The 14684-nt window shown below is 47.6% G+C and overlaps 2 protein-coding genes across 7 annotated transcripts in view; one reads left to right on the top strand and one right to left on the bottom strand.

Annotated features, from left to right (window-relative positions):
• Positions 1 to 13681, bottom strand: part of SATB2 (SATB homeobox 2) — a 124948-nt gene extending 111267 nt beyond the window's left edge. For 4 of the 6 annotated variants that reach the window (XM_085553393.1, XM_085553394.1, XM_015868184.3 and 1 more), the window contains exons 1-2: positions 11266 to 11544; positions 10860 to 11078 (exon numbers count right to left, since the gene is read on the bottom strand). In XM_085553393.1, the coding sequence (XP_085409519.1) occupies positions 10860 to 11028 (169 nt within the window). In that variant the 5' untranslated portion in view covers positions 11029 to 11078; positions 11266 to 11544. Of the gene's footprint in view, positions 1 to 10859; positions 11079 to 11265; positions 11545 to 11999; positions 12184 to 13560 lie in introns of those variants that run through there. The other 2 variants (XM_015868181.3, XM_015868185.3) reach the window with 2 other exon arrangements.
• On the top strand, positions 11027 to 14001 carry LOC146760123 (uncharacterized). Its single transcript, XM_085552906.1, has 4 exons — positions 11027 to 11051; positions 11402 to 11980; positions 12589 to 13161; positions 13488 to 14001. The coding sequence occupies exons 1-4, from the start codon at positions 11027 to 11029 to the stop codon at positions 13682 to 13684; spliced, it is 1374 nt and encodes a 457-aa protein (XP_085409032.1). The 3' UTR covers positions 13685 to 14001.
• The last annotated feature ends 683 nt before the right edge of the window (positions 14002 to 14684 follow it).

The raw sequence follows: 14684 nt of genomic DNA, 5'->3' as shown, positions 1-14684 counted from the left end.
GTAATTTATAATATGAACTAATGGAAAATATACTGATTTCATTCAAAACCAGTGAAGGAAACCCTTTCAAATTAAGCTGGCCTTTTTTTCTTTTTTCTAGTCCTCTAAAGCCATTAATTTTCTATAAGTTTTAAGTTTTGGTTTATGTGACTTAAAAACAAGTTTAGGGTTCAGAAGGGTTTGTTGGTTTGGTTCTTGTTGCTTAGTTTGGGGGTCTGTTTTTTCTTGTTTTTTTTCCCTCAACTTCAAAAACAAAAAATAAAATAAAATAAAAGGCGAGGGGGATAAGACTTTTTAAGCCGAGTTCCACCCAGAATTAATTTTAATGACCAACATTTTAAAACCCTGAAAACTGAAACCACTAATAAGCCCTTAACTGGTGGTGCTAGCAGATGCCACCGTATTATATAATTTTTAAAGCAAAAAGAAAAACATCTTTGAGCAAAAGCATTTTAATGAAGGTTCTATTAACTAGTCTCCTGGTACCAGGATAAGTCCCCTGGAATGTAACAGAAAAGCTTTTGGAGCTGGTTTGAGGTTTTATTTCTGGAGAAGAGCTGTGCAGCATGCTCGGGCCTGCTGTGGGATCTCCATTGGGACTCGCCAGCAAGATCTTTTCCCCTTCACGTCCATTCCTCTGTGAACAACCCCTGACAAGAGGAAATACTATCATCCTCCTTCATGTTACCAGATGAATAGCTTACTGAGACTGCAGCTACATCTCCCTCCTCAAGTCCTTTTACAGGCTGTTCCTGCTGTAAGACAAGCTCAGTAGATCCGTAATCATCGCGTCTTTCTCTTATGTCTTTTAGACACTGGTAGCATTAGAAAAGCTCATTTTTAAACTACATACAGCAGAACCATTTACGGACAAAAATTAGAAGCAGAAGGTAGGATAAACAACATTACACACTGTCTAAGAGTAACTGCCACCAAACCCAGTGGTTACTGACAGAGCCCTTCATCCTGCTGTGCTTTCAGCAAGGAGTTCAACTAATGCTACAGCAACATCATTACCAGACGGTAGTTGTTTGGTACGAGGGAACCTCAGAAGCCACTGTCAGATCTTCAGGAGAGTGAATGGAAGAGAGAACCCATAACTAAAGAAGACATAGAAGCCACGTTCTAGAAGCCTGCTCTGGGAAGCATGTAGCCTCCCCTTCCCCCACTCAACATGCTGCATGTCTTCACTGAGTGTGCATCTATGGTTTACCATGCTGAGGAGCAAGAATGGGATCTAGGCTCAATCTTAAATTACAACTTCATTGTCCACATCTCACAGCCCTGTGGAAAGAGAACTTGGAGTGGCATCCCCAGATTCCTTCTTTTTCAAGTGAAGATAACAGGCTGTGTGGGAAACAACCCAGGTTTTCACAAATAAGATACATACATTTGACAACTCTTCCTTTGAAAGATCCTCCTTTCAGGAATATTCACAAGAGTCAACAGACATATCCCCCGTCTCAGCTACACAGTTCACTTGATCTGTTCAGCCAGTAAGCTATATTTTGGGGAGAAAGTGCAAAGGACCCAGTGAGGCCAACCTACCATGCTTGGGTTCACTGGCTAAGAGCCAGCAACCCAAACTTTTGGGGCTCAGCAGGCTAAGTTCCAACACTACATGCTAAGCTACACCAGAGAACCAGATACTCCTGCTGTTACAAATGCACGTGCTTGCTCAGAGGTGTCAGCCAAAGGGAGCAGATTACATCTGCTCTCCAAAGGCTGAGCTGGCTCCCAGATCACTTCCGGATGCCACTCCAAATGCTGATTTACAAAGCTGCGTGGTGTATGACTACAGACAAGGTTGCTGCATTGAGGATCTCCTTCCATGCATAGTACAGCTGAATGGACACTGGGCTCACAGCTCTAGCATTCGGCTTCGGAGAAAACTGTGTGCCAGGTTCCCCCAGCCTTGAGCCTTCAATTACAACTGGGTTCTATCCCAAGGGCAGCACAGCTGCACATGCTGCCTGGCACAGGGCCTCAACGTGTGCAGGGCAGCAGCCTGAGACGTTGGGGTCACCCAATAACCTGTCTCATTAATGGTTTAAAAGACCAGGTTCACAATTAGGTGAGGTGGAGGGGAAAAAAAAAAAAAAAAAAAAAAAAGAAAAAGAAAAAAAAAATTAAAAAAAATCACCCATGGAAAAAATAATTACAGCAGATTCCTTTTTTCCCCACAAAGTAGCACAGCACTTTATTCTGAAGGAGAAGTCTTTCCTCCTCTTCGTAGCAATCTCTGAGCCCACCAATTCGGCAAGGCAGTGCAATACCATGACAGTATTAATATAATTAGTAAGGTCCAAACCAATGAGAGAAGCATTACCTTTGTTAAGCCAAACCCTGGCTCTCAGATAATGCTCAACAAGAGCAGTCAAGCGACAAGCCCACTTACTGGATCCTCACTCGCAGCAGCTGTCACAAAGTCTACCATCCAGAGCTTGAGCTACAAACTCAACTTAAAAAAGAGAGAGAGAGAGAAAAAAGCCCATACTTCTGTTACTCTGCATTTTCTCCAAGTCTAAAAATTGGTAGAGTATATGACAGGTCCACCTCATTTTTCTTAATGATGTTTTTATTATTCTTTCACTCAATTAAAGCAGAAATGGATATTGCATCTTCTGACTGTATAATTGTTATTGTAATCTGTTTTCGATCACTGCTTGGGAAATGGGTCCAAAACAACATAAACTATCCACAGCCTCAGAATACAAGTCATTTTCTTTTACAACGATACTTAAAGAGACATCTATCATGTTGCTCTGCTAGCATGTTTGTATTATGGCAAAAAAGTTATTTGTAAGTTGGGAAAAGACATTATGAAAATCACCTTTTACACCGAAGTATTGTAGAACTCATAATTTATAACTACATTTCTTAATAACCACTCAAAATAATAAGATTGGAAATTGTGCACATCTAATTTTAATATATAAATAATGGAAATGCATATAAACCAAAATATGCTCAAAATATGAATTTATATTACTTTGGAAAAATAGCTCAGTTATAGTTCTGAAAATGACGAGCTTCATTTCCAGTATATGACTGTCAGCAAAATTTATGACAAAACTCTCCCTCTGAGTTTAGATTACCAGGATGGTATAGTTATATTTAAGTTACCTCACTTATCTGAAGTCTCAGTCCAAGTGTAGACAAAGTCAGCAGCTTCTAGTGAGTGCAGTGCCAGAGAAACATAAGTAAAGGCAGACTAACCTTGCGGCACCTCAACAAAATACAATAAAAACAGGATATCTTAAAAGAGAGATAAATAAGGCAATCTGCATCTGTATGCATTGATACAAATCGCGGTTTGGATAGAAGAAAAGGTCTCTCATTAGACATTTGTGGCCAGATTCTGCACTTTTGAGAGGCAGACTATCAACAGCGTCTTTCATCTCCTCATGTGCCTTTGGAAATAAATAAGGGAGCATATTTCAGTGGGATATGTTTTGTCCAACCTACAAACATGCAGTGGGTGCATGGTTATTTCATGAGATACCTCAGTTTCATATAAAGCAGTCTGACGGGCTATTTTTATTAAACTTTTTCTGAGCCTTTTTACCTTGCTGGCATTGCTACTAACAACACACTGTCAGATTGCTTAATATTGCATGCCCATCTACTTAATATTGCATGCCCAACTGATATAAGGACATCAGGTAAAGCGAAATTACGTACAGGGTTTAAACTATCAGGCAGAAAACAAGTCACATCCTTAAACTCTTATCTGGAGCTACCTGACTCTTTTCTCAAGTTCCTTGAGTCCTCTTCATAAATCTACTACAAATTACAACAATCTTATCTTTTCCCTACCGTCTCCTCATTTAGTGTTTGACAGACACTTGAAAACGTATCTTCAGCTCAGACATGCAGCCTCTGCCCTGCCAATAGGATTACGATACTGACAATGCAGGGATCTTGCTCGGTATCTTAAGCCACCCTGTAAATTATTTCTGTAGTCTTATTCCAAGCAGAAAAGACTCATAGAATGTTTTAAATAAGTCCTCAGATATCAGCAACATCACTGTTCACAGCTTTAGGAGTCAGAGTAAGAATTACATTTAACAAACACACAACTTTCAAATACTGTTTGTAAGGGTTTCACATTGTCAGCAGCCTTGAATACAAATAATCGCTAACAGCGGAATGCTGAAATTCTGGTATATTTTTAAACTTTCAGGTGCTATCAGCAGAGCTCATACAGGGATTTAGAAAGGAAAAAAAAACCAGCTATTTAAAATGGAAAAACAACAACAAAAATAACTAAAATATTAGTTCACATTAAAAAAAAAAAAGTAAAATAAAAGTAATCAATTTGGAAATACAGAATGATATCTTTTTCCATACCAACACTTGGATCAAAGCGAATGAAGATGGGAGGCAATGTACACATAACAGCTGCAGTGCACGATTCTGCTTCTGAACGTGGAATTCAGAACAAAAAAAAATCTTAATGTTACAACTCCAACAGCATCGGCAGCACCGGCTGCCAGAGAACACAGCGCACATTAAAGGCGTCAGTTTGCTGTGAATGGCCACAACAGCCTCATTGAGATGGGTAATGGTTCTTCCCAAATTAAACGGCAAAGCGCGCTTTATGTGCTCCATACCGTTTTAACTGATTTGCATGTAACACTAGAGCAGGTATGTCGCTGACGAGTGTTCTGCAACAAGTACTAAGCTGGGTGGGGGCAATTTTTGTTTAGCATGGCTAGAGGCTAGGAAATATTTCTCAAAAGCCATCAGCTGCTCAGGTGCCTTTTGTTGGCTCTGACTGCTCCCTAAACCTCTGCTAATGACACACATCACCATGAGGATCAACGTCCATGACCCAGCACGCTTGGTACAGGAGGAGGGCCCCCATCCTTCGTTAGGCGTGCTGGGCTGGCCCCAAACCCCTCATGCTTCCAGGAAGACCACGCTGTGCTGGCAGTCACCAGGGCCAGCAGCAGACACGGGTTATCGTGAACAAATCCTGATCTGTCAGTTCAAAGGGAGCTGGTAAATGCTTCATACCTTGGACAACTGGCCCTTTAATCCTAAAACACAGCAGTAGTTACTAATTTAACTAGATTACAATGAAGGACGGTAATTAAAGGCCTAACTTATCTGCGCTTTGCAATTTAGGATTCAGGGGGAAAAAAAAATCTTCCTTAGTTTTACAGATTTTCAGCTATTTTAAGAAGTTTAAAAATAGGATTTAAAAGCGGGCTGGGGACTGCTCAATCACACACACCAAAAAGTGTTTTCCTAAACAGGTCACACATCTGTTCGGTGAATATAAATACATGCCTGCACTAAAGCTGTCCTCAGCTCCCACCACCGTGGTTGCCACCGTATCACCACCTTCTGTGCCCCTGCGAGTGACAAGAAATCTGACTGCTCCATGCAGCTCACTTCAGCTCCACATCTCCATTGTGGCCTCTTTCCTCACCACCCCAGGCAGACAGCTCTCAGGAAAACAGCAGTAATGAAAGAAACCATGGAATTATTCAGGCTAGTATCCCCATGAAGAGCATTAAACTCAAATACTTTTAAGGCATTTGAAGGTATTACCTGATACCATCTGAAAGGTTCTACTACAACTGCAAGGGCAACTGTAGACTGTCGAAATGACAATTTGATTACAACTGTACTATGCTGGGCTTTTCCCGTTTTTAATCTAGACAAAATATTCAGTGCAGTGAAATATATATATACATAAATAGAATATAAAGGCTCCTAAAACTTAAGCATTTAGGAAAGAAATCTCTAAACTTAATCTTTAAGCATTTATTTGTAACAACAAAAGTTTAAAACTGTTTTTCTTCCTTTGATGTTCAAATACTTAATATAAATTCTGAGACAGAAAGACACTGCAGCTACATTTCTCAGAAGGATGTTTCCTCACTGGCATCTTGGTGGATTTCAGTACAATTTTGCCATCTTCCTCAGGCAGCAAGAGAATCCTGGGCAGTCACTGACAGAATCACTCCAGCAAGAGTTTTCAAACAGGAGCCCTATAAATAATTGACAATGAATCTACTCTGACTGTCCCAGCAACAGAAAGGGAAGGCAGGACACGACTTACACAGGGAGGGGAAAAAGAATTAATGGCGATTTCTTCAAAGATGGTTGAGATGGTTGCTTTTTCTTTCCTTTGGCTCATGATGAGGACAACGCATCAAGTTAACTGATGTGGCTGTGTGTGGGGTGGGGAGGAAGCGGGGAGATGACGCTAAATACTTAGGAACTGTTGTGGGAAAAAATACAATCTTGCTACAGCTAATCTTAAATCTCGAATTCAAAATTGCCAGTGGCTTTCTGCAGATGCAACTTAGAGTTCCAAAATTACCCTAAACATCAAATTATGCCTAGGTCACCGAATGGGTGGATACCCTATATTCTGTTTAATGTGTATGTTCAATTGCACGTATACTCTAACCGACCGTGTCTTTATTTTAATAACAGGCCGACTACCGAAAACACATAAAGAGAGGCTATTTTTCTACCTCAGCAGAAATACAGCTGATACACTACATGACCCTCCAGGAGCGACTGCTCTGTTTATTCTATTTAAGTGACATAAGCTGACTGGAAAAGGAGGGGGAAATCGGGGAAAAGATCAGAAATCCATTTTTAGGCATCAGTCATGGAAAAGAAATCACTGCCTTGCTTTTCTTAAGCTTCACGTTAAACTAAAAGTCTCTTCCTTGTTACGTATTAGAAACGCATTTACATTTCCTCGTAATTCCTAGTGAATCATACTGAAACAAAAGGCAACATTTTCCAACTATTCTGCAACAGAAAATACAGTCACGCACTGTTGGTTCTGGAACTAACAAGGATCCGCAGCCCTCGTGCTTCTGTATTTCAAAACGCTCAATTCTTCCAAATAGCTACGTGCTTCCTTTTGGAAGCAAGGAGATACCCCTCATCTAGGTAGGAAGATCATGTGAAACTTCACCGACCCTATTGCTCAGTTAGTAAGGGCAACCAGAACATGCTTTCTTGCTCCTTTCAGGATCCCATCGAGTGCTTAATGCCACCTGACTGCTTAGAGCAGAATAGCAGAGCTGAGCAAGCTCTACTCTTCCAGCTGCATGTGAGTTTTGCTCTCTGTTGAAGTACATTAAATGCTTGTAAGAGATACACAAGACAGCGAAGATCCTATGACATTTTTTGCAGAAATAGAACGGATTCTGACCAATAACTCTTTAACCACCCTCAGTCAGTACTTTTGTTGCCCCAGAGAGAGCTCAGAACAAATCTCTCCCCGTACCTGGGCAGACATGGCTCTGACACAGCAAAGCCTCCAGGGCTTACATCAGAGAGTCACCATCCATACTACCCATGCACCCGACTCCACATAAGCACGGGAATCACACTGCAGATCAATGTCCCGCATCATTTAGTCTGAGCCATCTCTGAGATTCCTTCTCCATTAATATTTTGTCAATTAAATCACGTATTATAGCAGTTAAGTGAATCACAATGTATTACTATCAGAGCGCATCAAAATAATCTAATCGGCAATCTTTTTGCAGTCATTTCCCACCCCAAACCTGAACACATTCCTTGGCAGTATGTAGGTTCTACGTTGGTACCTCAGCAAACCAAATTTCATAACAGCTCTGCCCGTACCCTGGCACCGTAAGTTGCGCTCAGAGGCTGCAGATGCTCATTTTCTAGACTCTTCCTAACAAACACATAAAAGCGTACGCACATCCACTAACACACAAACAGGTTCATGAACCATGGTCAACAATCTTACAAATATAAGTTTCTTAGCCATTAATGATTTTTTTTTCCGTAAATCCTTATGGAGTGAATTACTAACTGCAAGGAGACGCCAATTCTAGTAAGTGAATGTTACCCAACAGAGACATAAAGCTGTCAACACCACAGTGCTCTTACTTGCTTCAAACTCTCTCCCAGGCTTCATATGTTTTTTAAAGCAATATTAGCCTTTCTTCTTGTTGTCTTCCCAGGGACCTTTATAAATCTGCCTCTCCTGTGCATCTGAGCACCGGTGCTTCCTTGTATATGAGTTACAGAACAGACAAGTTGGATAACTGCTGAAATGTTTTACAGAGCACCGGGCTAGTCAGGGCAAACAAGAACTGGACTCTAACACGTAGCACTGACACTAACAATATTGTAAACAGCACCGGATCTTCTAAAGCCCCCATTAACTGCAGCCTTTAAGAGCTCATTTATCTTTTTTCTGACCTTTGCTAGTTTATTACAGCTGTGTAATGGCCTCAGAATTAAGTACCTTCAGTTTAGGAACAGGAGAAAAAAAGAGGAGTCATAAAAGCAAATATTTTCATGAGAATAACTGCTCTTCTGCCTGCTCTACTAAAGCTGAAATTCACACACTTCCCCACTCACAAACCAAGGAGAAAAGCTACAAATCCCTACAGCAATATAACCTGTCTTTATTTTTTCAGGGAGTCCCTGTAAAAAGAAAATGGTAGCAAACATAACTGTGACTATAAAACCTGTTACCAAAGGTCATCGTTCTCATCAGAGCACCAGTTAGTTAGAGTTGACTTTTCTGTTCTCGGGGATTTTGTTCAGAAACACACAGTGTCAGACCAACAGGACACTTGACAGGGAAGAAGGAGCGTCAGCATTTACCTCTCCAAGGCCCAAAAGAACTATTGGTATCTGTCTTGGCTTTCAAAATCTTGATATACACATTACAGAATAAAATTAAAAATAATAATAATAAAATAAATGCAAACTAAAATGGTCTCTGGCTTCAATAAAGTATTTCACATTTTTTTCCTGAAGTTCACATTCAATTGATTTTAGCACTTACTTTGAGGTTGAAACCTAAGAACAAACTGAAAGATTGACAATCAAAACCCTGGATGTCATTTCACCACATCCTTCAGTAGATCCCTTTTTATCAAAACCAGGAACAGCTCTAAAAGGGCCTTTATCAATATTTGTTTGAAGAGAAGTTTTATACTAATTTGTCGGTAGATTACAATTCCTCCTGCTAATGCTTACAGCTGCGCTTCACAATTGGACAGAAAAGAGAATTAAGAATGCTGCAGCATTTACTGCAAAGATGCAGACTTCCAGACATAGTGAAACAGTGTGATCTGCATCCAGAAAGAGATCGCTCGGTCACACAGGTTCTTAGAGATCGGACTTGAAAAAGAGCAGAGGAAAAATATCTGGAAATCAGCTGTCGATTTATCCTGAGAGCATTTCCAGGAGAGGAAGAAAATGAAATCAATTTTAAACAGCACCATTATCTTATTAAAGAAACCTGCCTTAACTAATTTAGTATTGAGTATTATAGAACCTAGGTAAGTATTCAGACAGGAATAATTTTCTTCTTGCTTTCAATATCGATACGGAGTAATGAATAAACTTTATTATGAATCGCTTAGAACTGAAGAGATTCCGACTGTTTAAAAAACACCAGCGAGGACAAACACTTTCTCATGCATTACCTGCCCCACACTTGTACACTCCACTCTAACCCAGCGTCAGAAACGAGCCAAAGAATAATGAATGAAAATGCAAGCTCTTAAAAGTTCACTTTCAGAAATGAGCCTTTGTTGTGTGAGAAAGCTTCCCTGGCCCAACAGGCCAGATTCAATCTGAGCCACCAATATCATGGTAAAGCCCTAGGAATTTCTTAGCGACCGCAGCAGCAATTAGAAAGCAATATGCAGATTACAAAACATTTAAAAACGTTCTTTGAAAGAGTACTTCAGCAAGGCCCACCAGCAAAAAGACTCAGCTCTAAAATTCCCCATAAAAATGAGCAGCAATAACGCCTCGGTCTCCCAAAGGCATCCAAAACTCCACACATTACTACTCCAGCACTTCGTATATGATTAACTCGTTGATTTTTATAATTATTCAATAATTACTTTTCCATCAATTTGTAAGTGGATTAATGCTACAGGTCTCTCATTGCAAAGCTTTCTTCTCCTCTAGGTTAGAAGAAAACAGTTAAGAAGTTTAAAAGCAGACACAAAGCGATCCAAGAAACAGAGAAAACCGGAGAGGTCTCTTACCCTTCATTAGGTACAGAAATGAGTCCTACTTTTCTAAAATAAAAGAAAATAAGATCTGCAGCCCCTTAGCAAAGCTCAGCAATTAGATCGCCTATTGAGCCAAAGAGGTCTAAATCAGCATCTAATGGAAAATCGCTAAATAAATCTCACGTAGCAGGGAGTCATGTGACGGCCAGCCCGAAGTATCTCTCGCAATGTCATTTACACAAACTCTTTGTGTATAAACAACCGCGTTTGCGTATTCCCTCTCCGCGCTGTTTTAAATACAAATACGGAGAGAAGCTTTAGAAGAAAGGTAACGTTACGTGTGGCCCGCCCTGCTCGTAGCACACTGCTTATTTCGGGACTTTTAGATGCGATTTTCCAAACACGAGGCTACGCCGCATTAAATACAGCGGCATCAGAAGTCGGCCGGGAAAACAGAGCATTTTAGAGAACCGGGCGGCTTGGAGGAAAAGAAAGCAAAGCAACCACGTGTGTTACGTGGAGCACTCTCCGAACGCGAAATCGACTGGCAGCGAAATAGCAAAGTACGAAAGTTACGGCACCGCAAACAACTGCGGGACCGCTGCAGAAGTAACACCGAAGAGTTCAGCTGTCAGAGCCGACCCTCGCACGTGCGTTCTCGTCCCCTTTACATCCCGCCGAGCGCATCCCAGCCGCGAGAGCCGCTTGCCCGCCGCGCAGAGCCGTACCCCGAGCCGCCCTCCCCGCTCGGGCCGGGCCGCCGCTTCCCGGTGCTCGGAGCCGAGCCAGGCGCTGCGCGGCCGGGCCGACGCTTTCCCGCAGGACCCGCCCGCGCTCCCGCAGCCCACAGCACAGTTATACCTCCCACGGGCTTGGCGACGGCGCCGTTGGGCCTCCCGCGGGTGCCCATGGGGCTGCCGTTCTGCTCCAGCCTGGCCACCTTCCCGGGGGGGGGGCCCTTGACATCGGGGCTGCCGCTGCCTCTGTCGGGGCTGTCCCGCAGGCAGGGGCTCTCGCTCCTCCGCTCCATGCTCGGGGACGCGGCTCCCGCTGGCAGGTCGCAGTAGAAGGAGCACGGACCTAGGGCAAAAGAAACGAGGGGGCTTCAGCCGCCGCCCGATCGCGGGACCCCGCGGCTCCCGGCGGGACGGGGCCGGGCGGACTCGGGGCAGCCCCCGCGGGCAGGTGCCGCGGAGCAGGGGAGGGAAGAAGCAGCCTCCCCCAGCGCCGCCCGCCGCGGACCGCCGGGAGCCGCCGCCGTACTTACTGCTTAGAGCCTGGCTGTAAGTTGGCTGAGTTGGGCTCTGTCCATGGATCAAAAGTAGAGAATCCAGGGTGGAAAGTTTTCTCGGTTCCTCCTCGCGCGCCGTTTCCTTCCCTTCTCCCTCTCCCCCCACCCCTAGCCCCCTCCTCGCCCTCGCCCCGGGCTGCGGGGCCGGAGCCCCCTCCCGGCGGGTCCCGGGCGGCGGACGGCACGGAGCGGAGCGGGCGGGCGGGGGCGCGGGGCGGGGAGGCGCGGGGCCGCCGCCGCGGTGCGGAGCGGAGGATCGAGAGAGGCGGAACCGCGACCGCGTTGGGAGCGGCGCGTGCCGAGGACGGGAGACGCGCGGCGCCCCGCAGAGCCGCTCCCGAGCGGCGCGGAAAGAGGCGACCCCGCGGCGTCGCTTTTAAGCTCTCCCTCCTCTGCCGGCGACGGCGGCGGCGGGAGGGACTCGCCGCGGAGAGCGGAGGAGCGATTATCGGCGGCGTTGAATCATCGAGACGAAGCGAGTCCCGCTCGGGGCCGTCCTCGCGTTCGGATTCGGTGCGTGTGCGCGCGTGTGCGTGTGCCTGCCCGTGTGTGTGCGCGGAGCGGCCGTCCCAGGGCTGTGCATCCCAAACACCGCCACCCCGCCTCGCCCCCACAGCCCTCCCCCTGCCCGCCCCCCCGCAAAAACCGCGCCGCGGGGCTCGCTCGGGCCCGGGCGGCGGCGCGGCCGCCGGTGGGAGGCAGAGACCCACCTGGCGGGGACCGGAGCGCCTGGGCATGGAGCGGCGCGAGCGGGGACAGAAAACGGAGCGGAGCCGGACGGGGAAAAGGAGGGAGCGGGGAAGGGACAGAGCAGCGGGATGGGGAACCGGGAGGCGAGCGGGGCAGGAGGGCGCGGGGACGGGGCAGCGGGGCGGGGGGAGGGCCGAGGGGCAGGGGTGGAGGAGGAGTCGGGAGAAGAAGGAGAAAGGGGGAGAAAGGGGGGAAAAAAGAGGAAAAAAAAAAAAAAAAAGAGAGAGAGAGAGAGAGAAGAGGATAAGCCGGAGTTGAGGAGCGGGGACCGACCGGGCAGGAACGGAACTGCCACCGGCATCCAGCCCCGGCGCACGCCCGGTCCCACGCAGCCTCCACCGCCCCTCTGACAGGAGCCGGGGGCTGGGAACGGGTGGCCCTGCCAACGTAGGGGCCCCGGCGGCGCCCAGCTGCAGGCGGCTACCGAGCGAGCTCTGAATAATTGATGGCGGGGCCGGGAGGAGGTGAGAGGCGGCCGGGAGCGGCTGCTGCCGCCGCTGAATTATTGATCAGCGGAACCGCGGGCAGCGCAAAACGCGCGGGGATGAGCGGGCGGGGCTCCGGCGGGGCGCGGTGCGGGCCCGGTGCAAGGTGCGGCGCTGCCCGGCGAGGCCGTGCCCGCAGGAGCGCCCCGAGGGCTCGCAGCGCCCCCTGCCCGGCCCGGGGCCGCCGGAGCCCCGCGCCCCGAGCTCCCTCCGCCCGCCACCGGCGGAACGAGCCCCACGTTAAGGTGGAGCGGGGAAATTGCCGCCGGCGGATTGGGGCGCACGGCCGGGGGGAAAAAGCGGCGGACTGCTCCGGTGCCCCCGGCTTTTCTCCCCCTCCCGTCCGCCTCTCCGCTTTCTGCTTTACGAGTGCCGCCCGCCACGCCGCCCTCTTCACCGAGCCGCCTTAAGAGCCGTGCCTTTTACGGTGGCGCCGGAGGGTCAAAACAAAAAAAAGAGAAAAAAAGAAAAAGAGGGGGCTGCGGGGGGGAGGGGGGGGGAGAAAATATCGGCACCGGCGGACCCCGCCGTGCCGCCCCGGGCTCGGCTCCGAGCGGTGGGGACGGTCCCGGTGAGCGTTCGGTCGTCCCGGCGCGGTGCCGGGAGCGATGGCAGGGAAGCGGCGGAGCGCGGCAGGGTAAGAGACGCCGCTCGGCCCCGCGTTTCCCTCCCCGGTCCCGAAAAGCGGCTCCGCCACCGCGGCTGCGGCGCTCGCTGCTGTACAGCCCGAGCAGGGCAGGGCAGAGGGGGGCACCGCCGCGGTGTAGCTGCCCCAGGCCGGGACGGAGCGAAGCCGCGAGAGCGGGTCCGGGCATCCCTCGGGGCCCCTCCTCTCCCTTCGCGATGCAGCCCCGCAGTTGGGCCAAGTGTCGCTTTTCTTTTGGAAAAAATCGAGGTGCCCCCTCCCTCCCCCACCTTTTTTTTTCTTTCTTTCTTTTTTTTTTCCTCAATCTCACGCCGCAGTGCCGCACCGCGCACGGGGCAGTTCCGTTTTGCCCGGGCTATATCGAATAATCGCAGAATGTTCTGTTCTTACCTTTGATGTCCAACTCCGAACTCCCGCGGATCAATGGCCGCAAAGTTGGCGGAATTGGGAATTTGGGACTTCGACACTTCTGGAAAAAAAATGCCAACGGTTTAGCCAGGATCTCCCCGTCTGATTCGTTACTATTATTATATCTGATGATGTGGATGGATGGAGGGACTCAATCCAAGCCCATTAATGAGCGATTTTATAAACGCCGCCGTCGGAGGATCTCCATTCACGCGGCGTCAGGGATCTGTCCCGGCAGCGGAGCCGTGCGGATCCCGGGACCTCGGCACGGCTCCGATCGGAGCACGCCGCCTCGTTAATCCATGAATGTTTTATAGCGTGTAAATATTTCATCAAGTTTTTAGGAAAACTATCGATTCTAAATTATTAAACTAGTCAGAAGGGCGTTTGAATAATACATACGATTAAATACACTTAAATATATATGTGGCGATTGCTTTATTTGCAACGAACCCTCGGCACCTTTACTCGGCCTTTGCTTTTCTCCCGCTTTGCCAGGCGCTCGCAGGGCCCCGCGGTGCCGGCGGCTCTGTCCGTGCTGTTACGCGCCGGGCGGCCCTGCGAAACGCTGCCCCAACTTTGCAGCCGGCAGCGGTCAGCGGTAAGAAACGCGGACGCGGAAGCGAAGGGTTTTGTTTTCGAACGGGCGAGGACCCGCACCGAGCGCTGCGTCCCGGCCGGCAGCCCCCGTTTCGTTAACATGAATTCAGGCAGATTTTAGAACACGGCGTGTTTGCTTTCTTTGCCGTGTTTTTCCCAATGATTTCTTTTTCTTTCTGTTTCAAAGTACAAACGCTTTTCTTTCCTCCTGTGTAGGACTTTCACGTTGCCATTATTTTCCCCGGAAAAAAAAAAAAAAAAAAAAAAAAAAGGAAAAAAAAAAAGAATAAAAAGGGGCGATTGTTTCCCGTCGCCTCTTCCCGTCCGTCCCTGATCTCGCTAGAAGAAGGAATGGATTTCTGGTTACTAACCATAACCTCTTTTTCTTTTCTAATGCGAACTGCAGCGCGGGAGCTTCCTGCCCTCCCGCCCGGCGCCGTGAGCAGTGTGAGCTCCCCGAGCCCCCGCTCCCCGCTTCCAAGTTTCCGGAACAAAAAAGAAAAAAA

Source organism: Coturnix japonica, chromosome 7 (assembly GCF_054131305.1).
Source record: "Coturnix japonica strain WE chromosome 7, WE-NBRP24, whole genome shotgun sequence".
In the NCBI taxonomy this organism is placed as follows: domain Eukaryota; kingdom Metazoa; phylum Chordata; class Aves; order Galliformes; family Phasianidae; genus Coturnix; species Coturnix japonica.
Note: the sequence above shows the minus strand (reverse complement) of the source record. Positions and strands in the feature narration are given on the sequence as shown.

Bases quoted from the DNA above. Each gene is read 5' to 3' on its own strand.
- LOC146760123 (XM_085552906.1), top strand. From the start codon at position 11,027: ATGCTCGGGGACGCGGCTCCCGCTG. The intron at 11,981-12,588 runs GTGGGAGGCAGA...CGCGGGGATGAG, and splicing joins GGGCGGCGGCGCGGCCGCCG to CGGGCGGGGCTCCGGCGGGG. The intron at 13,162-13,487 runs GTAAGAGACGCC...CTCACGCCGCAG, and splicing joins AAGCGGCGGAGCGCGGCAGG to TGCCGCACCGCGCACGGGGC.